At 42.1% G+C, this 27,892-nt stretch overlaps 1 protein-coding gene across 1 annotated transcript; it reads right to left on the bottom strand.

Moving 5' to 3' along the window:
• Positions 1–20,885: 20,885 nt before the first annotated feature.
• Positions 20,886–27,359, bottom strand: grk7b (G protein-coupled receptor kinase 7b). Its single transcript, XM_006799915.2, has 4 exons — positions 26,760–27,359; positions 25,851–26,288; positions 22,939–23,210; positions 20,886–21,336 (listed from the first exon to the last, which is right to left on the bottom strand). The coding sequence occupies exons 1-4, from the start codon at positions 27,357–27,359 to the stop codon at positions 21,009–21,011; spliced, it is 1,638 nt and encodes a 545-aa protein (XP_006799978.2). The 3' UTR covers positions 20,886–21,008.
• Positions 27,360–27,892: the final 533 nt, after the last annotated feature.

The raw sequence follows: 27,892 nt of genomic DNA on the forward strand, positions 1-27,892 counted from the left end.
TGTGCAACCAACCAAATGTTTCCTAGTCGCAAGGAGGATCCCGTCCTATTTTTACTCCAGTGACTGAGCCATAAATAAAATCGTCTAGCAGTGTAGACGTGCCTGGATTAAATTCACTACTGATGAGTCACATTCATAACCTCCTCAGACAAGCCTGTGTGCGCTTGTGGTAAACGGTGTTTTTTACAGTCAGTGTACAGCGTAAATATCTAAATGTCTGGATTTGCTACCTTGTGTCAAACCTTGTTTTGGCAATGAAAGGGCCACGGGCTCTGCAAAATAACACTACTGATCAACATGCATACGAGAGAATTTGTGAATAATAATTTAACAATAAGCAAGTTCTATATGTCATTCAGTCATTCACCCTGCATGACCCTGCTGTCTCTGATCACTCACCATTGTCTAAATACAGTGAAGTATTGGTTAATGGTATGTCGCTTATTGAGCCCTCAGTATTCAGTGAGCATCCGGATGGACACCATAGTCTTAAGCCAGCAGCAAGTTTTAAAAGTACTATGAATGAAATCCTAACAAAGCAGAGAGCTTGAACGCTAACAGATCCATCTTAGAGTCACCTTAGCAACTCCATCCGCTGATAAGGCCACAGAGATAATGACAGGGTCATTTTGGTTGGCTCTCACGACCTGTTTTGTTGCGTACATACATTTAAAATTTGATGCTCATCAACAATGAAAATCAAGGAAGGCAGCAACTAAAACCATCAGATACGAGCTTTCTCCATTGCAGTGCGTTTCTTCTGATAAAGCGGGATCAGCAGGGTGAAGCAGGGAGCGTGACTCCAGGAGTCGGCGTAGTGTGGAAACGGCTGAATTCTCACTGAAAAAGTGAAAGAGACGTGATTTGATGGGAGATAAAATGAGGGCGGTGCGCTGTAAGGTCAAGATTATGAAATCCTGCCTGTGTTTGGGGCTTTTGTATCCATTGCAGGATCACTGTATGCAGTAAAGGTCATTATATTAAACACTGAATACCTGTTCAAATGGAAATATATATTTTAATACATTATACTCCATTTGTTTTTGCACTAGTGTGAGGGGATAGCCGCCGTATGATGATTGGCAGCCCTGCGCAGAGGTAATAAAGCAGCTCATTCTTCTGTCTGTCAGGACATAGAGCGCGCATTCACCGGCAGCCAACGGACACAGCTTACTCTGGTTTGCTGAAGAGGACGTATAAAAATCCTGTTTCTTTTGTAATGAGCCCAAAAGCCTATTTGATATTTTAATCCTGTCTCACCTTACCCCCGTCTCTCAAAATTCAAGCCTCAAGAAATCTGGAAAAACAACACATTAAGTTTACATTTGGCCATGTCCTTTCCATTTTGACCTGTTCCAGTCAGAAAGTTTGTATTTTTGTGGAATGGCTAAAAAGTCCACATCAAATGGTTATAATTACTCTTGCGTGGTTCAAAGGGAACTACTGACAGTCACAGTTGGATGATAAACTAGATTTCCAACCAGATAACTACAGAAAATCTTCATTCATGCATTTATTTTCTCTGGACTGTTAATGTTTGTATATTAAAAACTCACAAACTGGCTCAGGATCGTACCTTTTCACCCCGTGACCCCACACCCACATCTAAAGCGGAGGCTTGCTGTGAGATTAGGAGACTTGATCCGGTGAGGACGATGTGAGATAAAGTGCCTCTATGCCAAACTGTAGACTAGAAAACCGATCTCAGAGATAATAAAGATTTCAAACGCTGAAGTTTCGACCTGGTAATTCTGACTCATAACAGCCGCCTCACTGGAGCGGGCATGAAAGAAAAACCTTGAATGGATCTGACGTGTGGGGGAGTGAGAGATACGATTAGCAAAAAATAGCAGGAAGAAAAGCAGACAAGGCTTTTAGTGTTTCCACTGCAACTCGTCTGTAATCTTATGTTGTCTTTTTGATAGAGACAAATCTCTCTAAACAAATAGATACATGACTGTCTGAACAGCTTTTTAGCTACTAAAGTTTTATTTTTTGCCCATGTGATCACTTGATAGTTACAAAGGCCTTGTCATCCATAAAGAATGAACAAACATTTGATATAAGGCTTCTTTTTTTGCTGTTTTTTTTTATGTATGCTTAAATAAATCTCCTGCTGTTGGTGTTGGCTGTGCGATTGTATTATATTTATTTATATTATATTTAGGTTCACAGTAAGTCACTGCTTAGTAAATGTTAGGATGCTAAAACACTAAGTAGCATGCTAAGTACACACATTCATAACTTAAGCAGAAGTGCTGATACTTGTGTTAAAAGCACCTTGGTAAAAGTTGAAGTATTAATTCTTTACTTAATTAAAAGTAAAATGAAAAAAACATACAGACTCTGAAATGAATTTTAAAAAGTATGAAAGCAAAAAAAGGCTCTTTGAGATATCTTGTCAGATGTACAGTGACAAAGACGGAAATGCAATAGTCAATGGCATTAAAAGATTTGAATGGAATACAATCTTTAGTTAAATTATAATTATAATGAAAGTCTTCAGCTTGTTCATCGGTTTGCTAGAACATCTGCAGAGAAAAACAAAGCATTATTAGCTGTTGCCTACATTGTAGATAGGTAGAAAAAGGTGATTACTCAGGGGTTAAAATGGGACATTTGAACTTCATTTATGGGGGAACTCTAAGATTGGTTGTAGTGGTGCAGCGTGGGTGGAAAAAATCGGTCAGGAATAGTAACAAGATATAAGCAGCAACCCTTAGACATTATAAAACTAGCATCCAGTGTGTGACTCTAATCAGCATCATTAGCTAAAATTTAAAAGCTAACACTGACCATGAACGCCACAGCTTCTCTGCACCGGTGCATCGTAGTTGCAGTACTACAAACAAACCTGCACTAAAGTTCTTACTATTCATACAACCTTTGAATTCCACTAAATTATTATACTTGAATTTGTTTTTCAAGACTTTCCACAGTATGAAATCTTTCTGACATCTTTCTCAATTTCTGAGAGTGAATTTATCACACATTAACGTTTCTTTTGTCCTCAAGGTAAATACAGAAACTGTACCTTTAACACGCACCTTTACTGACAAACTGCACAGAAATAGTTTGTATGACTGCTCATATTAGCTTGGGTCATAAGGGAGGTTAGCCTCATAGCTAAATATATATTTTAAACCCAGCTAAGGCTACTGTTAGCCTGCTATACTCGGGTGGTCTTGTAGAAATAATATTTGGACGACTTGAGCAGTAGCTGTAGCCACAATCCAGAGGTTAGGAAGTGGATTAGTCACCTGAAAGTTGCCATTTTAAGACCAGAAACTTAGCAATTTGTTTCCGCTTTGATACCATAAAACACCAGATTTATTCCATGCAGAGTTTATATGTGTCTGAGTGTGTAGTGTTTCATTAGCGGTCGGACAGTTTGTGAGCCATTAAACATCATCCCGTTCAGTGGAAGTGTCTTTGAACACAGCAACAGAGCTCAGCAGTGACCGTGAATTTCCCATTCATTTTATCCACTGATGGTTCAGAGCATGTTATATGCGTGTGTTCTGAACCTTCAGTATAAAAAGAGTTTTAAGCTTTGAACCAGCTGCAGGATGAGTCCTGATCACAAAAAATATTTGACTTGGTTTAACAAAAATAAAAGAAACTGGAAAAAAGGGTTTATGATTGAGGATTGACGTGGAGGTTATGTTTTTGGTAGCGTTTGTGTGCATGTCCTTCTGCTTGTAAACACGATAGCTCAAAATGTCTCAAATGAATTCTGTGGAAACTTTGTAGAGTGGAGAGTGGGGTCGTTAAAAATCTGTTAAAATTGGGCTTACGTCCAGGTCTTCAAGGTGAACTCTGTAATTTATTAGTCAAAAATCGACAAAAAAGACTATGATTAATGGGTAAATGGGTCTTGTGAATTGTCAACATATAGAATTTATAGTATAATAAAGTATAAAACAATACAAGGTTGGTATCATACTGACTTGGAGTTCCAACAGGAGCAGCTGCCATCATTTCACCAGGTTGTAGCTCGTAGTAGGTCTACTTTCTATGGGTTTAACTCGATTACGACTCATTATCAAAATCCCTATGGAGAATATGAGAGTTTTACTTCATCATTGAGCTCTTTAAGAGGGGAAGGGCAGTGGGCGATATTGGCTAATCAGATGTTAGGAATCGTTCCAGTATTTCTTCTGATATTTTTCCTTTGGGTAGAGAAATTTATTTTTTGTCATGGTCATCGGCCAGTTGACCCAGTTTTATGGAGACTTTCTAGATCCCAGTGTTGTGTTATGTTTATGTTATTTCTTATATTCATTATCTTTGTGTATTTACTCTCAGTCTCTCGTATTAAATTAATTCATGTCTTTGTCTTCCTGATTTAATGATCACTTCCTGTTTTCTGAGTTTGCAGTCCCGATGCTTTGCTTTTAGTTTTACGTCGTTGGTCTCGTCGCTGTGATTTGGTTCACCTGTGTCTTTTTCTCTGTCTCCAGCTGTCTCTCCTCCCCTAATCACCCTTTTGTGTGCATATAGTTGCTGTCTTCCTCTTTGCCTTTGTCACAGTGTCTGTTCACCTTCCCCTTGTGTTGCATAGCTTCAGTGCTCCTGGTTGCTAGCGCTTTTCCTTAGTCTAGGTTTCTGTTAGTTGATGTTTTTTAGTTACCCTTGTTAGTTTTTGTTTAATCTGGGTTCCCCTCTTCACTAAATATGACATTCTTTTGATTGGGTGGGCAAGATGCACATCCAGGTGGCCTGAGTCTCCTCCATCCATGGTTACCACTATGCCAGGCTAAGTGTGAATAACCAAACAAATGGTACCAATGAGAGTTTTGTGAAGGTTGTGATAAGCAGGCACCCGATCGGTCTGTTGACTATGTGCACAGGGAGTCTGGTTGTGATTGATGAATGTGGCTTCTCGTGAAATACGGCAGAACTTATTGGCTCATTAATGTCAGATCTGCAGTCAGTTTCCCGTGCTACAATACTGGGATTTAAAGAGTTATCAGAGTGGTTCCAGATCAGTTCCATTTTCCAGCTTTTTGATCCAACTGAAACAAATAGGATCATAAATAGGGAATAGGCAATAAATAATTTATAGATACATTTGTGCCAGTTAAACAACATCTCCTACAAGCATGCATGTAAATGTGCATATATACTCTGTCCTCTTCATCGTGTTTGTTTTGTACAAATACGCCAGTGTACCTATTTGATTTTAGGAGAGCTGCCACTGTGCAGGTCATTCATCAAGCAGAGCTTAGCCTGTAAACATTCAACAATGTACTTTACTGATCCCTGATCTTACAAAGCTCCAGCCAGCATAGAAAACTGTCTATTTTCCACAACCGGCTACACGATGGGCTGAAATATTGATTGCACTCACGTCTCCTCATAAATCCCGTTAAAAGAACGCTTCATCTATCACAGCTGCTGGATGGAGAACCTTGTGTGTTCAGGAGAAAAAAAACATGAATATTGCATGTGAATCTCAGCCATAAATTCTGAATGCAACATATTTCACACTGCCGATGAGATACTGAGGCCATAACAGGCTTAGTTAGTTAGTGCATATAAGGTAATGAAACTTCTCAGCTTGGCTCAGGCGTTCACTCCCGTTCGGATCAGCACCTCGTGTCTTCCCAGGTTAAGCAGGTGTGAGTTATGGTGCGCGTTCACCATCAGGAGAGTTTAGCTTCCTCAGGTGTTATTGTTCTGGCCTGCTGATTTACAGCACATGCCTCAACTGTTTCCCCTGAACTAAGAGAGTCCCGACCCAGGGCTTTTAAGCCAATCATGTAGTGGAGCGATCCAGGTCAGGCTGGGCAATGTGGTCCAGAGGGAGTCTAATAAAGCATGTCAGGGAGCGGAGAGGCCCCAGTCCATAGGGGGGACTCAATCTGTCATGGCCCGTCAGCACAGCCTTAAAGCACAGCGATGGCTGTGTTGCTAACAGTAATGAAGTTTCCTGAGTTTATTACTGGGCAGGCCAGAAGTGCTACTGCCTGGATAATACTGGATGAAGTCTGTCTCATGAAGGTGGCTGTAGGTGGCTGACTGTGCACTGCAGGTCACATGAATGGACTGGTACTAACATTGTGCTTTCCTGCTCCATTTGAGTACTCAAAGTACTTTCTTACTACAACCCTCATTCACACAACCATCCTTCTGGTTGAAGTTCTTGCAACCTATGTAACACACGCAGCCCGACGGATGCATCGGAGTTTAGTATCTTTCCTAATGATACTTGGACATGTAGACTACAGAAGCACCAACTTTCCAATGTTTGTATTTATCAACCACTTTGCATGCAATCATAATCCTCCCCTCGCCCCCAACCGGTCACAGCAGATGGCTGCCTCTCCCTGGGCCATGATTTGCCAGAGATTTCCTTCTTGAAGGAAAAAAGAGACTTCTTCCCACCGTCGCCAAGTGCTCCCTCATAGGGGGGCGTTTAATTGTTGTGGTTTTCTCTATATAGTTGCAGGGTATTTACCTTAAAATATAAAGCACTCTATCTTCTGAGCCACAGCCCCACACCAGGCCGAATGGAGATACAACGCATAACAACATATTCAATTTTTGTGTGATTTTAGCAATTTCTTTTCTTTTTTTGTATATCTAATGTTGTAAATTATGGTTTTTGAAACTTTTTAAACAGGTTGGAGTTAGCTGACCCATTTAAAAAGTTTCAAAAACTTTATAAATGGGCATTTGGGTTTAGTCCAAATGCCCTCCAGTCCAAGGACAGTATTAAAAGTGAAGGCAGTGAAGGGTACAAACAGTATGAACACAATCAGTTACAGACATCAGGTAGTTTGCACAAGAGTTTTCCTGTTTGAAAAGTACAGAGAGACTTCAGGAAACCAAATCCTCAAACGTAATTCTTCATTTTTTTAATTGTATAAACACAGAGTGACCGTCTGCTGTCCAGAAAAATTTAAAATGAATTTCAGAGACTTAGTGAGATGTTAGTTCATTTAAAGCTTTAATCATAGTTACAGGTAGCGGTGGGGAATAACACATAATTGGTCTTTTCTGCGTTTAATGGATCCGTGTGCTACACTGTATGATTTACACACAAGTGCTGAGGAAATGCAAAGCAGAGACTCAGACAGCTTTTTCCAGGACACTGCATCACATGTAAGCCTCCACAAATGGACAGGTAGTGTTTTTACTCCAGCTGCTCTCATATGCCAAAACAAACCAAGACTCTACACTGCAGGTTTAGAGGAACAGAAACAAGAGGCCAGCTAGTTCAGTTTAAGTGTTTCTGTTGAAAACTCCTTTTTAAAACTCTTTATAACATCTCAGACTATCTGCTAAAATCTGCCAGTGTGTGTGTTTTACCCTCTCCTCCCTGGTCACAGTAAACTTATTGTTCAGTTACATGTAGCCTGCACTGTGCACGCCACGCTTGACTTGTTTGCACTGTGTCAGGTGAACGGAAACGCTTTTTTTTTTTTTAGCACGTCTGATAAGACACTTGTGCAAACAGCAGACCACCTGTGAACTGTGACTGGATTTCATGTTAACAGCTCTAAACACCATCTCTCTCCCACACATGGAAGAGATTATCTCTTCATTAAGTAAAATTTAGTATTATTTGCGTGAATATCCATGATTCTGCATGCTACCGCTGGTATCACCTGACTTTCTTTTTATGCTGTATTTGGGAATAAAGCTAGCAGTGGACATCCCAGTAAATTCACCCCGAGATCAAACCCTGCAATGCTCAGATAAACTGCAACAAAACAGAAAGAGCTTCATCTCAGACTCTACAGGCCTACAGGATAAAGTTCATGACATAATAATTAGAAAACAATTGAACAAATATGACTTGTTCAGAAAGGTTTTCATTACAAAGCTCTTCTCTCTAAAAAGAACATGACAGGATGACTTAGACTCGCATTGCTGGATATGAACACAAGACCAAAGTGGAGATGTTTTGACCACAATGCATGGCAACACATATTGAAAACACCATACCAGCACAAACAGCTCATGAAAAGCCCGTCGGTGAGGGGGTGGTGATTTGGACCTGTTTTAGGCTCCTTGCAGTCATTGAATCAACCATGAACCAAACAGCACAATGACTCCGAATGACTGGAAAAGAATCAATTTGTTGCAACGGCCCAGTCAGACCTCACCCTGATCCTTAAGAGAGCTGTGCACAAATGAACGCCCACAAACCTAAGCACGTTGTGTAAAGATTGCAGCAATTTCTGTTGTTTTCTTTTTTTTTTAATCTGATATCATTGTGTTTACATATTATATTTGGCAAATTAAAAGAATTTCACATGCCAGTTTTTTTTTCCTGCATTTTTTTGCTCTTACTAAACTTTGGTATAGTTTTGTATTTGCTTAAAGTGGGGGAGAAAGTTGTTTTCCTATTTTAGCACAGCTGATAGCGAGCAAGCACAGACTTTTGCTCTTTGCACCTCTCCTACCACTACACTGCTGTCCACTATGTTTTCAGCATACTGAGGAATGCTAGCTCGGGTCACTCGATGTGAGATCTTCCCCTCTGGCTATAAAGCCCACTTTATACTGCTGCACATCTGTGACCCCGCTCGTGGAAATATCACATTTGGCTGTTTGTGACTTGTGTGCTCTTGCTGGCGTGAGGGACACATGCACAGCTCACTTACACCCTTTTACCCGTGGATGCCAGGCCAGGCTTCTCTAATACATGCTAATGCATTCGGGGTGGAACATGTGCTGTATTTCCTAAGGTTTAATCCAAGCTAATGTTTAAAACATTTGACCTTCGTGTGTTGATATCACTGCACAGTCAAATGAGTTAATTCCAGCTTCAGTCACTGCGACTGCTTCAGCGACCTTGCGCAGCATACTTGCGAGGGATTACATCGATGATCTGTGATAAAGTGCTCGACTGTTTTCCACACGCTGCTCTCATGGGCACAAGGGCATTAGAGATGGATAGAGACACAGAGAGCGCAAGAGAGAATGAGGGAGGGAGACGGAAATAGCAAGCGAGTTAAAAGGACACAAAGAGGGACAGAGAGATACTGAGAGTGAGAAACACAGGAAGACAGAAGGCCGGGTTAGAGGGAGGAATGAGCAGAAGCAACGGACTGCGAGCATGAGAGGGAGAGGGAGCGAAAGAGGGGAACAAAGAGCATATTGTCAGTGCTGGGCGCTAATCGTCTCCTCTTAGGCTGCCAGAGACAACAGGTGAGAGCAGTTTGACTCCCTGCAGGCTCCATGAGGCCTTCATGGCTCTCTGTGTGTGTCAGTGTGTGTGTGTGTGTGTGTGCCGTGGCCAGGGGACCACGGGAGAACTCACTCAATGCCAACTCAAACGGCAAATGAGGGCCGCACCATCAAAGTGTTCTTTTCAGACATGCCAGGGCCTCGGCCGTTTGTGTTTGTGTGTACGGGCGAGTATGCACATTGTGCGAACGTCCCCATTTGCATCATGTGCAGTATCTCCTCCCACCAGCCGTAATAATTGTATATGTGTTCAAAGCGACAACGGAAAAGGACATTGCACCGGCTGGAAAAAAAAATATATATATGAAAGAGGAGTGCCTTTGATGTTTACAAGAGTGCGTGGGCTTATTATGTGTTAACAATCTGACAAAGCATGCGACCCAGAGCAGCTGTTTGAAAAAGTCTCACCTTCAGGAGGATGGAAGTGACTGCAGAATATCAAGCAGGAGTGATTAAGCAAGGAGAGCAGCTGTAAGTGATGCGGGTTTAAAAGCAAAATACATTTCTCAGGAAGGGGAGATCTCATGTTAGTGTTGCATTTCAGTGAAGTGACTAGCAGACCTCACCGCGTAGATGCTTCTCGGAGGTGAAAATTTGATGGTGAGGACTAGACCTGGAGTTAAAGCACATGAAGAGGAACAGATCACAGGGGAGGGGGGACACTGATGTAGAAGTCTCAAAAATGTTCATTTTGTTTTCTAAATTCACAAAATTGTTTTCCTTTCTCCTCCAAAAGTCTAGTTTTTAGGTTAGTTTTAGTTTACTATAATAACCTTGGTATGGACTTTGTGACAGTAGGAAGGAAAAACTCGCTTTTAGCAGGAAGAAAAGTCTGGCAGAACCAGGCTCACGCCCACACATGTGGCCCACACATGGGCCAGCACAAGGCCAGTTGCAGACACACTGGTGGTCCTGTGCTGGCCCATGTGTGGATTACCTCTGGCAAACCAGATCTGGGTCACCAAACGGCCGTCATTCTTTGCGGTATGTGGGCCACATGTAAGTTGTGTGCAGCCACGGGCCAGTTGCAGACACACTGCTGGCCCGGTGCTGGCACAGATGTCAGCAAAGTGAAGCCATGTAATAACAACATGTACCGGAACATGTTAGCGCAAAAGAAACATGACAAAACTCTGTTCAGACAGTGAACAGACTGATTCTTATATAGCACTTTTCTACTCTCCCAGATTACTCAAAGTGCTCCATACAACATGACACATTCACACACTTTCTCTAAACTGAGAACTTCCTAACTACATTCGTACACATCAACATAGTTGACATGCAGACGGGAGGAGCCAGGGATCGAACCACCAACCTTTCGATCAGTAGATGACCCACACTACCTCCTGAGCTACAGCCACCGGGTGGTAACCATAAGTAAACCGTTACTAGGTTTTGGATAAAGTGTACACTCACAAACCTGTCAAACCTGCTTTTGAAGCGTTGGCTACTATAGCAGTATAGTATTGTAACATAGCATTTGGGTCTTCTAACTAAAACAGGAAAATAAATAGCACCATTATTGCCAGACGTGGCCCACATCTGGTTGACATACACCCCGCCATGACACCGGTCAGTCAGAAGTGCCAGATTGATGCTGGACCCGGGCCAGACCTGTTTTCTATGAGCCTGGGCCACATGCACCCCAAACTACAATCTGCCCAGATATGGCATGCCATCACATAAACAGTGCCATCTACACCAGGCCTGGCCCATATCTTGATGACAAACCACTTACCATGCCAGGAGTCAGCCAGCAGTGCCGGCTTGACACCAGATCCGGGCCAGACCTGTCTGCTATGTGGGTAGGATTGGGCAATTGGGTAAACATATCCAATTTTGGGGGAAGTGATTGGGGTATTTTTCTACTTCAAACCATTAACTTAGTAAAAAATGAACTTGTAAAGCACAAAAGCTGAAGAGTGTACAGACGTGCATCTCTCCTTTTCACTGTGTTGTACAGATGTTGAAAGATCTGGTAAGACCTGGTATTGTATGCGGACTGCAGACTTACACGAGTCGTTAAAAAAAGTCGCAATAAACCAGAATTTTCCATTAAAATGAATAATTTCTGTGTCCTGAGAATTCACTGGTGTTGCGGCTGGCGTGACCTGTCTAGTTTGGCATGCAACAGGTAAAACTCTGACTTCCAGAAAGCTTCAAAATGATGTAACATTTCTGAATGCTTATTTGGCCCTTTAGCCACAGCACTTTTGATAATGCAGTTATGGAAATATAAGCACAGTGACAAGTTCTGGCAATACACAGGCATCCGAGATGACGTCACTTGTTTCAGTCTCATTTGAAGCCCTTTGTGATAAAATCATTTGACTTCCAAATAGAAGAAAAACAGCCATCAGTACCATTTTAGGTGTTCCTGCCATTGTGTTGGTCACTCTGAGAGTGGAAAAGACCTGCAGTGGAAAACAAAAAGCAGTGTAAGCTCTGTTGTGCAGGGCATGTAGCATTAACTATGCATGCAGGGATAAACAAATGTACCGGAGTCACAGCAGACCATGTCGGGAAACATCTGGGGGGAGTGTGTGCGTGTATTTATGCTGGCATATTTATGTGTGGGTGTGCGTGTGTGTGTGTGTGTGTGTGTGTGTGTGTGGGAGTCGGCAGACCGCAACCTCCTGATCATCACAAGATAAAGCCCGGCCCTTTAATCCATCGAACATGCGACTACAAAACGTCATTCACTGAAGATAAAAATAAGCACGATAAGGTTACAGTGTGGAGTTTTTAGATTTGAGGCGTGTCACCACTGAAAGCACTCTCAGCAGAAGTTGTGGTCGGCGTTAGTGAACCTGCAACTCGAGCTCAGTTTTCTTTTAAATGCCAAAAAGATTGCCGGCAAACAAGAAAGAGCCAAAAGTAGAACCTCCTAAATTAGCCCATCAGTCAAAACAAGTGGTAGAACCTCCGAGGACGCCAGCGTCCAGAGAGTGTTTAAAACTGGATGTTTCATGTGGGAACTAAGATCAATCTTTTTTTTATTTTTATTTTTATCACACACAGTTTTCAGTTTTCAGGATAAATAAATATATAGTTTTTCTGGTACTGTTGGACTGTAGTCCTTTATGTGGAAGACACCGCTACAATATAGTTGTAACATTTTGATCATTCCTGAATCCTGATTTATCTTTTTTTAACTATTTCTTTTGCATGCAAACAGCTTCTTTTTTTTTTTTGTCAGTTTAAGGGGAATTTTTCCAAGAGTTGACTGATTTTAGCTACCCTAACATAACACGGCTTCAATAAATCTGTACTAAAGGCTGCAAACTCCTTTGTGGTTGTCTGGCCTGTAGCATTTAGCCCGGAATGAATGTCACACACACCTTCTGTGGGTCAGCAGTGTATTTTAGTACAGATATCCCCTTTTCTATTTGTAGCTAAAAAAAAAAGTAAGGTGTGGTTTACAACCGCTCCGTCTGTCTCAACAAACTTTAAGCTAAGAAACAAGGCTGGAATAAACTAAACAGTGTGGGCACAATGGCCTTATTCAGGCCTGCAAGTCTTGGTTAATTGATTGATTAGAGCATATAAAATACGTGTGACTCTTCACATGCATTTTAAACTTAATGCATTTTTTCAAAAATATAAACTAGAACACAAACATATTATATTTGCATTTATTACAAATGTTACCAGCCAGTTTATCAGGTACAGCTGTGGTCACAACTGTGCCACTCTGGTCAGCTAAGAGCAGGAAACTGAGATACAGTTTTGCACAGGCCCTTTAGTACCAACATTTAAACACCACAGTCTATCTGAGCATATTGCTGCCCCTTCAATGCCTTTATCACCACAGTGTACCCACCTACCGATGGCTGCTTCCAGCAGGATAAAATGCACCGTGTCACAAAGCTTAAATCATCTCAAATGCTTTCTTGAACTTGACAATGAGTTCAGTGTACTTAAAAGGCCTCCACGGTCACCAGATCTCACTCCAACAGAGCACCTTCAAGATGTGGTGCAACGGGAAATTCTCATTATGGATGTGGATCCGACAAATCTGCAGCAACTGTTTGATGCTGTCATGTCAACGTGGACCAAAAACTCTGAGGAAAGTTTCCAGCACCTTGTTGGATCAGTTGGATCAACAATTAAAGCATCTCTGAAGGCAAAAAGATGTCCAACCAAGTACTACCCTAATAAAATGGCCACTGAACTATTTTTGTGCACCAAGATTGAATGTGAATCTGAATACTTTCTAAAGCAACTGCCTAATGAGAAGGCCTGAGGAAGTTAGGCCTCGTTCTCTGGCCTAACTTCTTGAGGCCAGAGAACAAGTTCTTGATGTAGATAAGCTCAAAGTGGACAATCCCCAGACCTCGCCTGCTCAGCGACATCTCCAGTCAGTACAAAGTGCATTCCTGTAAGAGTCTAAACAGTTCACCAAATATCTGAGTGTACCTCATCTTCTTTCTTTCCTGCTTGTGTGGAGTCACTGTGTGAGAAGTACCTGTGAGGAAATTCCACAGAGTTTGGTCATAATAGTATGGGAGCAGTTTAATTATCTTTTTTTTTTTTTTTTCAGCTCTGTACTTTATATAAACAGACTTCATATTTCAACAGAATCCACACATCGGCCTCTTTCTTTGTTACAGTCGCAGTATCCATTAGCAGCATCAACACACCCCAGATGTCCAAGGACGGCCGCAGAGGAGCGAATTTAGCCACACACACACACATGCCAAGTGATATTGACAGACTGGAAGAGGTAGATTAGAGAGTCTGGGAACACACATACACACACACACACACTTAAAGCAGAAAAAGACTTGGACTGATTCCAGACTGTCTGTCGCGCCAACTGTCAGTCATATTACACTGCTAACAAAGAATGCAAGAAATACCAGCAAATTAAATCAAACTGGATACACTCTTAGAAACTAACACCGCCTCACAGATTACATTTCTGGTTCTCTGTCACCATTACCCAACGCCGTGATGACTTTTGTACCTGCTCCTGAGCACACACACATACACACGAGCAGCATATCTGTCCACACAAACACAGATGCCAGCAGTCCCCCCACAGTCGGTGACCCCTGAGGCAGCACGGTGCACTGCAATTAAAGTACATTAACACATGCACCACAACTGTTTCTTTCCTTCACTGTTTAAGATTTGGAGTTGTAAAGTGTTTCCCTGATACAGTATTCTGTATCATTATATCCCTCTCCCTTCGTTTGATGTGCTGATCTTCAATCACCCTGCACTGGAGGGGTGAAGGAACATCAGAAAGCTTAACGCTCCGGCCAACTCCGGTTTCAGGATGCTATAACTTTTTGAACTTTAAGCTGTTTCCTTGGGATTTTCTACTTGTGGGAGAGAACTTTATTTCTAGTGACAGGTGACCGGAGAGATGTGGCAGACTGCTGATCAAGGAAATGGCTGAACTGTGAAAGTTAAGAAGCAGGATAACAGCTTAAAAATCTACTGAGGCCAACATTAAAAGTAAAGGATTTATGATAGAAACAGCTAAGAGTGCTGTATGAAGTGGTGAAAAAATGCACTGTTTACTAATTTGTTCACTTTAAATAGATGTAGATGCAGGTCCTCTTTGAGAGGACCCAGAAATAATGAAGGACACCTTTTGATTGTCAACAATCCTGAAATTAATAAATTTATGGAGAATATAATGTATTCAGTAGCCTAAACTAGGGGATTCCTGCTGTGTCACTGATGTTGTTTTGTCCTGCCTTCCTCCCCTCACCCCCAGCTGGTCGCAGCAGATTGCTGCCCCTCTCTGAGCCTGGTTCTGCCTGAGATTCCTTCCTGTTAAAAGGGAGTTTTTCATTCCCACTGTCGCCAAGTGCTTGTTGTACACTGAACATGCAAGCATGTTGGATTTACTTAATTCAATAGTGGAATTTTTTTGCACACAATTGTTTTGCTTTGGAAGAAACTTAAACAACTGAGTTAAATCAACACAACTTATTCATATTCACTAAAGCTGTGCATTTTGTGTTGATGAAGTGTGATTGAAACATGTTTAAATGAAGTAAGTTGTCACTTTATTCCAACACTATTCAATAACTTTTACCCAAATACTACTTGGTCATGTAAATACTACATGTTGTCTTCATATTACATAATGTTCAACAAAGTCTAGATAACATGAAAAGTTAATGGATTCACAACAACTTCCACTGTATCCATCCTACTATCTTTATCCGGGTTGCAGAGGAGCTGGGGCATAACCCAGAAGTGATAGGGTAAGAGGCAGGGTACACCCTGGACAGGTCACCAGTCTCTCACAGAGAGACAACAACTATTTGCACTCACATTCACACTTATAGGTTATTTTGAATCACCAATTAACCTAACTCGAATAACTGCATGACTTTTAACTGTGGGAGGAAACCAGATTACCCAGAGAGAACCCACTGCAAACTATCTAGATTGGGGATTTGAACGGCTTAACAAAAGTAGGAAAGCTATGATTACAAGGCTTCATGCAGAATTTTCTTTATGTTTTTGTCCTTGACAGGTTAAACCACAATAAATAGCGATAACGTACATGTGGTGTGTGTGTGTAGTTGTCCGCCTCTTATAAACCCAGTCCAGCAACTAACCACTCTTGCTAGATCCTATCATGTCATTTCAACAAGAACAAATTAAGTTGTTGAATATTATGCAGATCCTACATGATTTAATTACGTTCACCATAGAAACATGAAATAATTTGTTCAAATTACAAGTTATACTTTTCTAAATGCAACAACCGCCCAATTTCCTTTTTATGAATGCAGGGAACTGTCTGATTGTTGAGGTTTGCTCTGTATTATTGTAGATTCTTTACATTATAAAGTGCCTTAAGGCAGCTGTTATTGTCAATTAGCATTATATAAATAAAATGAAATTAATTGTTGGCGTTTATTTAAAAAAAAAACCAAACCCTTTGTTGTCAAATAGGCAGCCAATGGTAAATGGACTACTCTACCTGAGCACTCTTTACAACATGCTCCATTCACACAAGCAGGTTTTTGTTTTTTTTACTATACTTTAGTAGCAGTCTGGGATCAAACCATCAACCTTACAATTAATAGATGACTTGCTCTGCCTCCTGAGCTACAGCCATTAAAGAAAACCATTAAAATCACCTTTGGAAGTCCTCCTGCCTTTATGCCACCACCACTATCATGGCAAAAAGATGGTTGTTGGATAATTTCTGTGCTGTTGCAATGACACGAAGACTCAGTACATCCATCTGTTCCTCCGTCCATCCATCCATCAATCCACCTGGATGGGCTTGCAGAGGTAGTAGTGCAAATCTCTTGATCCTCTAGTTCTTCTGGAGGGGACACACTTGCTCTTGCTGCTTGCTCTAATGTCTACGTATCACCGATATGTCAGAAGGTAAGGATGATTGCTGGATGATTTCTGTGCTGTAGCAATAACACAAAGACTCAGTCCGTCCATCTTTCCATCCATTTATCTGCCGATATAACATTAGGTAAGACTTACATACTATACCGAAGCTTAGGATCCAGACACATCAACAAGTGAGTAAAGTCTTCTACATATGTGCTCCTGTAAGTAATTTTTATCCACTTCTAAGCCTTAAGTGGTCGTTTTTCCAATCACCTGACACTGATATGTTAACCCTTTGAGGTCAGAACCTTAACCCTAGCTCTATGTGTTGGGGAAAAGCAAAAAGAACTTTTGCGGACAATATTTAAATAGCGTTTGATGAGTCAGAATAATTATTTGTTTTGTCCTCTAGTTGACAAGATTTTGGAATAATCACATGGGCTTGACAGGGTTGATGTCTTGGGGTAATTTTCGCTGCTTTCGATATAGCTGTGCAGTCATGGTTCAAGTCATGAGTTTGGAAACCGGTGCCATCATTTGATCTCACTGGCAGCTTTTTTTGTTTGTTGTTGGAGAAAAACATCAGAACATGAGATTAAATCACATAAACAGATGATTCTTGCAGTAAAGGGACCAAACATGGTGCAGAGATAGGATGACGGCTAAGACTGTTTATAAATGTGTGTGTGTGTGTGTGTGTGTGTGTGTGTGCCTGCCTTGTCCATGACGTTGTCCACCCCCCCGGCACTGGAAGGGGTCTGAGGTCTGGGCACCATGGAAACTACCCACTGGGCCTCAGTGGGGAAGAACATCATGCACACACACGCTCTGTTTCTGTTGGACCGCCAAGCACGAATTCACTTATTTGTGGAAATGTTAAGAATTCAAGCAATGAAGCTTAGAAAATTGAACGTGAACCAAAAGAGCAAAGCACTTTCTGGGCTGTAGCAGTGAGGCTCACACTGGCAGCTCAGCAGGATGAGGATCTCGGTCCTGATCTGGTGCTTGATTCTCGGTTCAAATTTTTCTATATTTTTGTTACGCTGAATGGCGTGAAATTTGCCTAGAAGGGAGAAAAAGAAAAGATTTCAACCATTTAAAAACAGACTTTAATCCTAAAAATATAGACCTCACACCAGCTTTGAGTACGAGACAGCGTGCAACAGCTCTCTTCCTCCTTCATTCTCTCCCTCATGGCTGGCTCTCGCTTTCCTCCAGCAGACAATGGCCTCTCTGTCTCTGCTATTTAACCATTTTCTCACCTATCCTGAACACTCACACGCACACACACATAGAAGTGCGTATATAAACATCGCTCGGTGTAATTTTCATGTTTACGCCTTTTGAAGAACACGCACACATACGCACGCAGAGCCAAAAAAGGGGAAAAAGCAGCGATATCAGTGGTGTGATACCATCCCGAGGATGCCAGGGCAGAACTGAAGTGTGGCACATGCCTTTGATGTGAATCCAGAGCATGGGCATGTAACAAACGCAGATACCAAATTACACCCTGTCCTGCTTTGATCTCTAAAACCCCACGCCTGCTTCTACAGAGGTAATAAGATTGTGTGTGTGTGTGTGTGTATGTGTGTGTGGATCAGAGAGAGAGTACGTGAAAGTCTTCTGTGGGATCTGTGCACATCTTCTTCTGCACAATCGGTGCTACAGATGCAGAAAGGTGCGTGCACCAGTGTGTATTTGCATGCCTGAGTGCAAATGTTTTATAGTACATGTCGTGTGTGCGTATGTGTTGCGGAGTTGTTTGTGCTGTTTGTGAATTGGAGGGCAGCATTACAGCGCTGGGCCGTGGGGAACTAAACCCTGGCAGCAGCTTGTACGCGCCTGGTAAAAACATGTTCCTGGCGACCTTCTGCCGAGTTTGCCTTGTCGTCACGTCGTCCACAGTGGACTCCCCACTCTGCCTTCACAGCCACGATGATCAGGTTGCGTCTTGGATTTCCATCTTGAAGCACCCTCTAATCTCGTGACAGTGGAGCGTGAAGGGGGGCCACTTCTCTGCCCTGTAAGGTCGCCTCTCCCCTGCCCGCGCAGGAATTAGCGCAACACATGTTTATGTGTCCCTCATTACCTAAACGTGCTGAGGGGTTTGTTTTTTGTTTTGGAGGGTTACACTGACAGTGACAGATGAAGCAATCCGAATCAAATATTGAAGCAACATGATGTAACTGAAGACACAAGCGCCTCTCTGTTTTTCAGATCGACACCGGGCTGCTTGGATAAATGATGACAGATGAGATCTGCAACCGTGAGATGAGCAACAAGAGGATAATCACAATAACTGCGTAGCTTTCGACCTGTAACTTCACATGTCATCGCTCTTGTGACTCACTTGTTTGCAGAAATCATCAGCGGCAGGAGAACAGGGAAATAACTTTATTTCACTCGAGCTTTTTGGAAATTTGCTTTTATTTTCTTTCATCACAGGTTGTTAAAAAAAGGTTTGCCAGCATCAGTAGCAAAAAAGATGATCCATAAAATCCTTGCAAACCAAAATATGTTGTTGAAAGTATAAGAGCATATCATCTAAACTGCAAGAAAAGCACATTTCTGTGTTCAGAAATGCATTACAAAACATGATTGGCATTGTTTGGCACTAAGGTACGGTGGCCCTGAGAGGTCAAATGCACTGCAACTTAAGAAAACAGAAGCAGATAGAAAAACACAATGGAAATGTTTTCGGGGACAGAATAATGTGACAGATGAGCTGTGATGCATGTCAGTTTTAGTCACATGATTCATGTAATACTGTAGAAACATGTTTGGTATTAGCTATTTACTGTTAGCTTGTCACATCCGCGTCTGGTCCGTCACCTTATTGTCTCCCCAAAAACTGTTCCGTTGTGCTTTGTGAAACTTTTTGTTTTGTTTTTGTTTAGTTATTGTGATGTTTTTTCTATTTGCTGGTGTGTGATACTGCAGTAGTAGTATGTACTGATCCAATACTAAATATATATCAATACCAAGTACCAATACTTCTAACCTATAAACCCAGCTTCTGTAGGGGAGCAGCGTGCCATTATTAATGAGAACAATCAGCATCAATTTGGAAATTCTGAGCACATTTTAATGACCACTAAATCACTGTGATTTTTACTTTCCACAATAATTATTTTACACAACAAAACACAACTTTTAGCTTTTTATGTATTTTAAATCTGAATGTTTTTGGAGACTGTCTTGTGCCTGTCTTTAAAGCAGTTTGGGTCAACTTCGGTTGGTTATTACATTCACAGACATTTTTGGAATTTATTTTTTCATTTTCAAAAACTAAAGTATCGATTCTATAGCGCCAGTATCGGTCGGATACCAATACCAGCGTTGGTATCTAGAATATCGATATCTGGATCGATCTGCCCACCACTTTTCTTAAGTTGCAGTTGTTTAAAAGTTTATAAGTAAAAATAAGTCAAAAATAAGACACCTAGGGGATTCTGGTAGCCTAAAGGCCAAACCTGCCCCCCTGAAATCTGCTGTTTTCCAAGCAGAAGCTACAGTAGAGTCTGCAACGATTGATTAGCAGCAACAGTCCGTTGATTTACTGTAACCTGAGTCTTCAGTCATGAATCAGGAGAAACTATGGATCCTTAAAGGCAACTTGTGTGTGAAAGGTTTTCTCAAACAGCCTACTTTTTGTTGTTGTTGTTGCTGTGCACTGAGCACAGCAACAAGGGGTTTGTGCATAAACAAAGGGTGATTTGAGGGGGCTGTAAAGGGGTTTGGCGTTGGCTCGATGGTGCCAGAAAATCTATGTTAACATGTTCTCAAGTGGAAAAAACTTTGTGCATGTACGACAATTTGTCTCCCTCGGTCGTTAAAATTAGTGAACGAGTCATCCAGTGCTTGTAAATACCAGAGCAGCGCGGGATAATGGGGATGATGATGATGAGTGCCGCGGGAGGTTGAGCGAGCTCCGTGAGCGTCTGGCGGCGCTCAGTGGTGCGCTGAGAGACTTCATCAGCGCGACCCTGAGCAGGAGCTCATCAGAGGGGGAAAGAAGATGGGCTCTTCAGAGGGCTCGCGTGAAACGTGGGCCACCAATAGAAAGGTGGCGCATTAGTGTGATGACACGCAGCCATTATGGAGCTTGTTTACAAACACACGTAAACAGCTGCCTGCCAAAAATTGCCGAGTGATGTAATGGAAACTATGAAGGCGCTGGGATCTGCTGTCTCACCGGGAACAGAGGGCAAAGTATAAAGCCGCAGCTGCAGTACAATGTCAGCATGTTTTCCATCTGGGCATTAATACTGCGAGTTTATTTTACTGCAGCTACTAATGTCCTATTATGTTTGGCTGTGGCTGCATAATGAAATTATTTATGTGGGGAAATGTACTGAGGTTAAGGAAAAAGGGCACGCATAAAAAGGTTTCCGAGGCACATAATTGAAGGCACTTCGATTTAAGGACATCTGTGCATATTCAAGTGTCCAAAATTCCTCCTGTTTGTGTGCTTAGAAAAGGACGCACAGCCTGGTTTTCCACGCAGTCTCTCGGTCGCATTGGATGACCGTGGCGCTGTTCAGCTCGTCAAACACGCCGCTGTCAATCATCTCCTTCTGCCACTGCATGGACACCGCGCCCGTGCTGAACTCCCTGAAGAACTTCTCATCCTTGGTGTCAAACGTGACGTCCTTGATGTCAGAGTTGTCCTTGAACTCGTCCGCGTCTTTGGCGTAGACCACGTTGGGCTTTGGCACCCAGGGGGCCTCCAGCAGGCCCGCCTCCAGGCGGTGGAAGTTGATGCTGTTGAAGAACTCGTGGCTTCGTGGGTCATCACCTCTAAAGGTGATGGATTAAGAGGAAGTGTTACTTTGAGGCATTCAGAGAAAGGCCTTGTCCATTAACACAAAACATGTCAGAAATATGTGTCGAGAAGTTATTGCCACACATTCAGAATCATCTGTCTCGCTTCCCCTTCTGTTGATTTTTTATTTTTACACCCAAACACTACTCCATCCAGCTTCAACCTTTCTGCACTTATCTTGACTCAGAGGTTATAATGAAGGTGAGACATTACTAAGGAGTTTAAATAATTGAAATTATTGAAAACACGTAACTCCAGTGACCTAAAGTTTCACTGTCAATACAATAAACACATGTTCTTCTTGCATTTATGTAATTACAGAGCCGCTATGAAGCTATACCTATAAGCGGCTCTGTAAGTTTGTGCAAATGAAGCGAATTAAAAATAGCCTTCTTTGCTAACAAATAAAACTCAGAGCAGCCGAATGGCTTTAAAAATAGTAAAAGTAGAAAAATAAATGAGTCCAGCTGCAGATCAGCCAGCTGTGTTGGCAGGAAAAGCAAACAAATCTGTTCGTGCTCTGTTGTTAACTTTTCTCATTGGCTCCTTGGGAAACTCAGGACTGACCATGAATGTTTATGCATCCAATATATAAATGTAAACATATGAAATTTGTTTCATAGGCTACAAATTTTTATAATTGGAGAATGTAAAGAATCACACAAAGTACATTTTTGTCACATGGAGCTGCTGGAGAGGACCAAAAGCAGAGCTGATGGTCACAAAGTTCCTCTGAAAGGCTTCGAGGACACACCCTCACTTTGTTGTGATGCTTGGAGAGAACTTAAGACGACAAGTTAAAAATATAAAAATAAACTGAAGCATTCCTCAGAGAAGTTTGAAAGTCGCAAAATAAAAATCACAGCACATTCAAGTCGATGCCTTCGTTTTCTCTCAGGTAATAATTTACTTTTTGAACAAATCTAGCGCCCCCTTGTGTTGGTGTGGTTGTAGTACTTCATCAGTGTTCATGTTGATGCTTTTTTCTATCATTTGTGGTCGAAATCGAGCAATCTCTACTCGAGATTGTCTTAAGTGCTTCTTATGAAGGCCCTTTTGCTTCGTGGAGATGTTTCACCTTTCATTCAAGAGACTTCCTCAGTTCTGTAAACTGACTGGATTTGGGGTTGGATAAGCGGGCGCAGGAAAATCCACAAGCAGGGGTTAAATATGTCAGACAGTTTTTAGAACTGAGGAAGCCTGTTTGATGAGAGGGGACAAAGCAAAAAGAAATCCAGCTGCCTTCGTTTCAAGCGCTTAAAACTAACATGAGCTGAGAACCTACACTGAGATGTTTCTCCTCGGGACTGCGTGTTACAAACATGGGAATGAATTTTGCTTCTATATCACAGGAAAAAAGGAAGTAAAAAACTATTTTGTGTGGCTGAATTTGCGAATGCTGAAATATTTATTTCTGTTTATTAAAGACTTCCTGGTCCCATTTCTTGTAAAAAACCACACCAAGAGCCACGGCATGTTTTCATAAGTAAAAAAAAAAGGAAGTGAGACTTTTTCTGCTGCCGGGCGACTTTGCTCCGTTACATCTAAACCATTCAAACTTTTAGTGTTTTTCTTACTGGCACCCAAAGCGACGCGCCACCCTCTTCTTGAGGAAGCGGCTGATAATATCTTTGGTGGGAGCATCGAAGGATTTGTGTTCAAACTTGCACTCGTCCTCCAGGGTGCGGCGAGTCACCTCATCGTTCTGCACCTTCTCCCTGAAGTCTCTGAAAGGCAAGCGGGCGGCCACCATCTCATAAATGCTGCATCCCAGGGACCACCAGTCCACAGAGTAGCGGTAGTACTCCTGCTTCAGAACTTCAGGGGCCATGTAGCCAGTCGTACCAGCCTGACCACACACAGAGGGCACAAGAAGAGAATTTAGGTTTTCATTGTTTACAGGTTTTTGGGTTATTTTTTTGTGGCATTCAACTAAATTAAGCTCCAAAGAATTGTCAGTCATTTGCTGAGGTGTGTAAATGTAGTATGGGGTGGGAGAAATGGGGGGAAATGGATAATCACGGTAGGAAATTAACAAAAGGCGACAAAACATTGCTGCTTCCTTAGCAATTTATGATGCTCAGTAGGCACCTAAAGGCCCAAAGTGTGCAAGCTGTTCAACAGTGATTCAATATCAAAACATGACGTTGTTTCAATATTAAAAAAGGGTGCAAGAGTGACGTTAGGTCAACGTCAGATTTCAACGTTGATTCAATGGAATCACCTGATATTGACTAAACATTGAAACCACGTCTCCCTGCTATCTGGGTTGATACAAGCCAGGATGGATCCAGGCTTCATGTCCTTTACACCAAAGTCTGTCGCAGCAGAAATCCACACTCATCAGACCAGGAAATGTTTTTTCGTCTGATGCAAATTGTAGCCCCAGTTTCCTGGTCTCAGCTGACAGGAGGGGCACTCTGACATCATCAAGGTATTTTCACCTAGAGAACTGAGAACAGGATGTTTTCTCTTTTCAGACCATGCTCTGCAAACCCTGCAGATGTTTGTGTGAGGGAAATCCCAGCAGATCCAACAGGCTTTGAAACACTCAGACCAGCCTGTTTGGCACCAACAACCACACCACATTCAAATTTATTTACATCACCTTTCTTGCTCATTCTGGTGCTCAGTTTGAACTTCACTAGGTCACATTGACTCTCTCTCTGTATCTAAATACATTAAGTTTGTGCCATGTGATCGGCTAATGAGATATTTGCATCACTGACGGTCTTGTCAGGTGTTACAATTTTGTCAAAGGCTTCTGTGGGTCTGACTACCTTTGCATACAGAGGAGTTGCCCCCTGCTGGCCATCGAACAGAATGCAGGTTTAGGGCACTTCAGTATTTATTATTTTGCTCAACAGCTGATTATGTGGAGCTGACAGACAACAGTCTCTGATAGCCAGAAATACTAAAGACCAAGATTCAAAAGGCACAACTGTAAAAAAGACCTTTTTCTGAAACCATTATCGAGCAGAGAATGAACGTTTTTGAGACCCAACATGATAATCTACTCCAACAAATCATTTATAGTTTGAATAATTATTTCAGTTATCTGCAACAAGAAGAGGCTGGATAAGATATACAGCTTCTGTTTAATATAATATTACAAAAAACAATAAAACCTCAAGATAAAAATGAAGATGCTAGAATGCACCAAAACAAGATAAAGAGAAAATGATGATCCTTTAAAGCGGGGGTGTCAAATGTAAGGCCCAAGGACCGGAATCGGCCTGGCAAACACTACAATCTGGCCCACTGGATGGCTTTGGAAAATTTGAAGGGTATAAATTTGCGATCTTTACTGCAGAAATGTAATTAAATAATCGATAAATAATTAAATGACAGCTGATTTTCAGTATCTGCTCTATAGATTTTAGTTTTTTTAAACTTTTTTTCAAACACAGTAAACAAAGAAAGAAAATGAGATTTTTTTTTTGTAAATTAACTAAAGCTTTGAATTTTAAAATTACAAGACTGTCTGAAAAATTAAACAACCACAAAGTTTTCTGTAATCTTACACATTTCTTACAAATCTAAGCCCAAAGAGAGATTTCATTTCCTACAGCAGCGTTTCTTTTTCAGGTAGAAAAACCAAGACATGTGGTTGAAGGTAAACTTCTTTACTTTTATTGAAACTAAATAAATAAACGAGTAGTTAAACTCTCTGGTCAGCAAATCGAATGCTTCTGATCAGACGACCCCACTCAGACGAGACCGGGTGTTCTCTTTGGTTGCTCCCAAACTGTGGAACAGCGTTCCCCTCACAGTCAAATCTTCTCCCTCCACTCAGTCCTTTAAAACTAGACCTAAAACCTTTTTTTACACACTGGCATTTGAGTCCTCCTGTACCTGCCAACATATATTTCTTGCTTATTACTTTCCCTTTTTTTTTCATTTTACATTTTGTACAACACAAGTTGTACACCTCAGATCAAAATGGGCTGTATGTGACCATGCCTGCTTTAAAAGGCACTTGTGAGACTCATCCAGTGAGTGGAGGCCTGCTGTGAATCCTCTGACTGTGTTCCTGGACAGACACCTGTAAGCCATATCTGGCAAAGCAAAGATTAGCCAGTGAATGCTAACAGGCTCTGGTCAATCTACCTTACATTTCTCAGGCTACGCAGCGTCCACCCGGGGATGAGGTCAGGCACCTTTTAATGAGATTCATTTGGGTTACACAGGGCTGTGCACTTATTCGTTGTTGGCCTTAGCAGGACTGGGAGTCACTATATCTATTCCTGGTAAGCTCCTTGGAATGGCAGGTGAACACACTGTGAGAGAATTCAGCGTTAATGTCAGTGAGGATTTCCTTAGTGAAGCAGAAAAATAATACAAAGCATTGGGTGGCCATGCAGGACAATAAAACAAGAGATTCTCTGGTATGGAGAGTAGAATTTCTTACTCTTGCACAAACCACAGAGATCCTCTGATCCTGCACATATCTGACACTGAAAGTCAAGGCTAATCTAGAGACACTCACCTTCTGGCAGATTATTTTGCCCTTGGACAGCTCCACAGCCAATCCGAGGTCTGACAGGCGACATTGTCCTTTACCATCCAGCAGCACATTTTCAGGCTTCATATCACGGTAGACGATGCCCATGTTGTGCAAGTGCAGGAGGCCACTGGTTATCTGGGCTGTGTAGTAAACCACACGCTCCATCCGTATGCCTCTCTTCCCTAAGTCGTATATGTGGAACCTGAGGTCTCCTCCAGTCATCAGGTCCATTACCAGGCACAGGTGGTGTCTGCTGTTGTAAGCGTAAGCCAGGTTTACGATAAAAAGGCTGTTGACCTTTTCCAGAATCTGCTTCTCCACGAGAGCCATTCTCTCACCGCCTTTCTTCTTCAAACGCCTCTTATCCAGCTTCTTGCAGGCGTACATCTGGCCCGTGTGCTTCACCTGCACAGCGCACACCTGACGGACAAATTCATGACAAATCAATATGAAACATGTTTGAGCTACTTTCTGCTCTAAAGGACAAACTAGCCATGTTGCTATCACAACAGCCTAAAGGTGCTTTATGTTGTAAGATAAAGACAATATCATAGAGAAAACCAACAATCAGATGATTCCCTATGAGTAAGCACTTGGAGACAGTGGGAAGGAAAAACTCCCTCTTAACAGGAAGAAACCTCCAGAACAAGCCTCAGGGAGCGGCGGCCACCATTTAGGATTAAAGTGAGGAAGACAAGACAAAGGATACAATATAATACACAATAATAAATTGTACAACATAACATTATTCTGTAGAGGTGATTTAGGGGAATTATTTAAGTTAGTAGCCTGCCTCACCAATGTCACACAGTCGTGCTATTGGGCTGTAGCAGGAAAATCCGTTGACTGTCCAAACACTTTTATTCTGACGTTAATGTTTTTGGCACTCACCTCACCAAAGCCACCTTTTCCAAGAGTCCTGAACTCATAAAAGTATTTGTCAGTGATCTTCTGCCTCTCGTACTCCTTCCACTGCAGAAACCTGTAGAAGAACTGGCTTTTCAGGTACTCCGAGAAAGGTCTTCCCTTCAGGAACTCTCTAGTGGCTTCTCTCAGCTGGTCCAAAATCACCTCATCAAAGTTACTGTCTGATAAGCCCTTGCATGTTTCAGCATCCTCTTCGGTGAAGTAGGACAGGAATCCCGTAGACTGAGACTGGCAGAACTTGGCGAGGATTGTCTGTTTGGCTTTTTCTCTTTTTTCATCTTCGGCAAAGCTCCACTTGCTCAGCTCATCCAGAAACTCAGCAGCAGCCGCGTACTGGTCGTTAGAGGCCAGGAGAAACTGCTGGAACAGCTTGCTCCCGATAGGCTGTTGCTCGCAGAGTGACTCGTACATCTCTCCCTCTGCTGCCTGGAGAGCAGAGGTCTTCTTCAGCTTGGGAAGCGTCAGAGAGAGTCTCCGTTTTCTCAGCTCGTTGCGATTGATCTGCTGGGCATTCAGGTAGGTGGTGTTGGGAACCAAGTTGTCCAATCCTAGCAGGTCACCCATGCTGGATGGATCCTGTGGCACACCAGCGGGCAGCGGATGAACTTAAAACGCTGACGTTAACCCATCTGCAAGTTCTACGCTTAACTGAGCACCTGCATCCTGAGCATCCCTCACTTCTTGGGCCATGCATGTTTGAGTCCTTAAAAGCACCACCGTCCTTAGGGATTTGTTGGTGGCTAAGGGTTTATTCGTATGTGGCACACGGGGAAAGCAACTTATGTGGTTTGAACTTAAGAGGCTTTAGCCTGGTCTATTCTTAGAAGTTACAAAGTGACTGTGTGCAGTAATTGGGCTGCCAGTATGACACGATGAGGTGGCTGATAAAGACCCTAACAAGTTATTGTAGGGTTGATGAACTCTTCATGAGAGTATAATGCCACTGACAAGGCTATATGTGCATGCAATTTGGTATGCACACTTGGTTTATTATAACTTTATTATAGTCTTCACTAAACGAGTCATAATTGGCTCAGTAGCAGCTCAGGAATTGATTTTTCCCAAGAGCTAACAAAGCGTCTGAAGACTTAAACGCC

The sequence above is a fragment of the Neolamprologus brichardi genome, chromosome 14 (genome assembly GCF_056152115.1).
Source record: "Neolamprologus brichardi isolate AB-2024 chromosome 14, ASM5615211v1, whole genome shotgun sequence".
NCBI lineage: Eukaryota > Metazoa > Chordata > Actinopteri > Cichliformes > Cichlidae > Neolamprologus > Neolamprologus brichardi.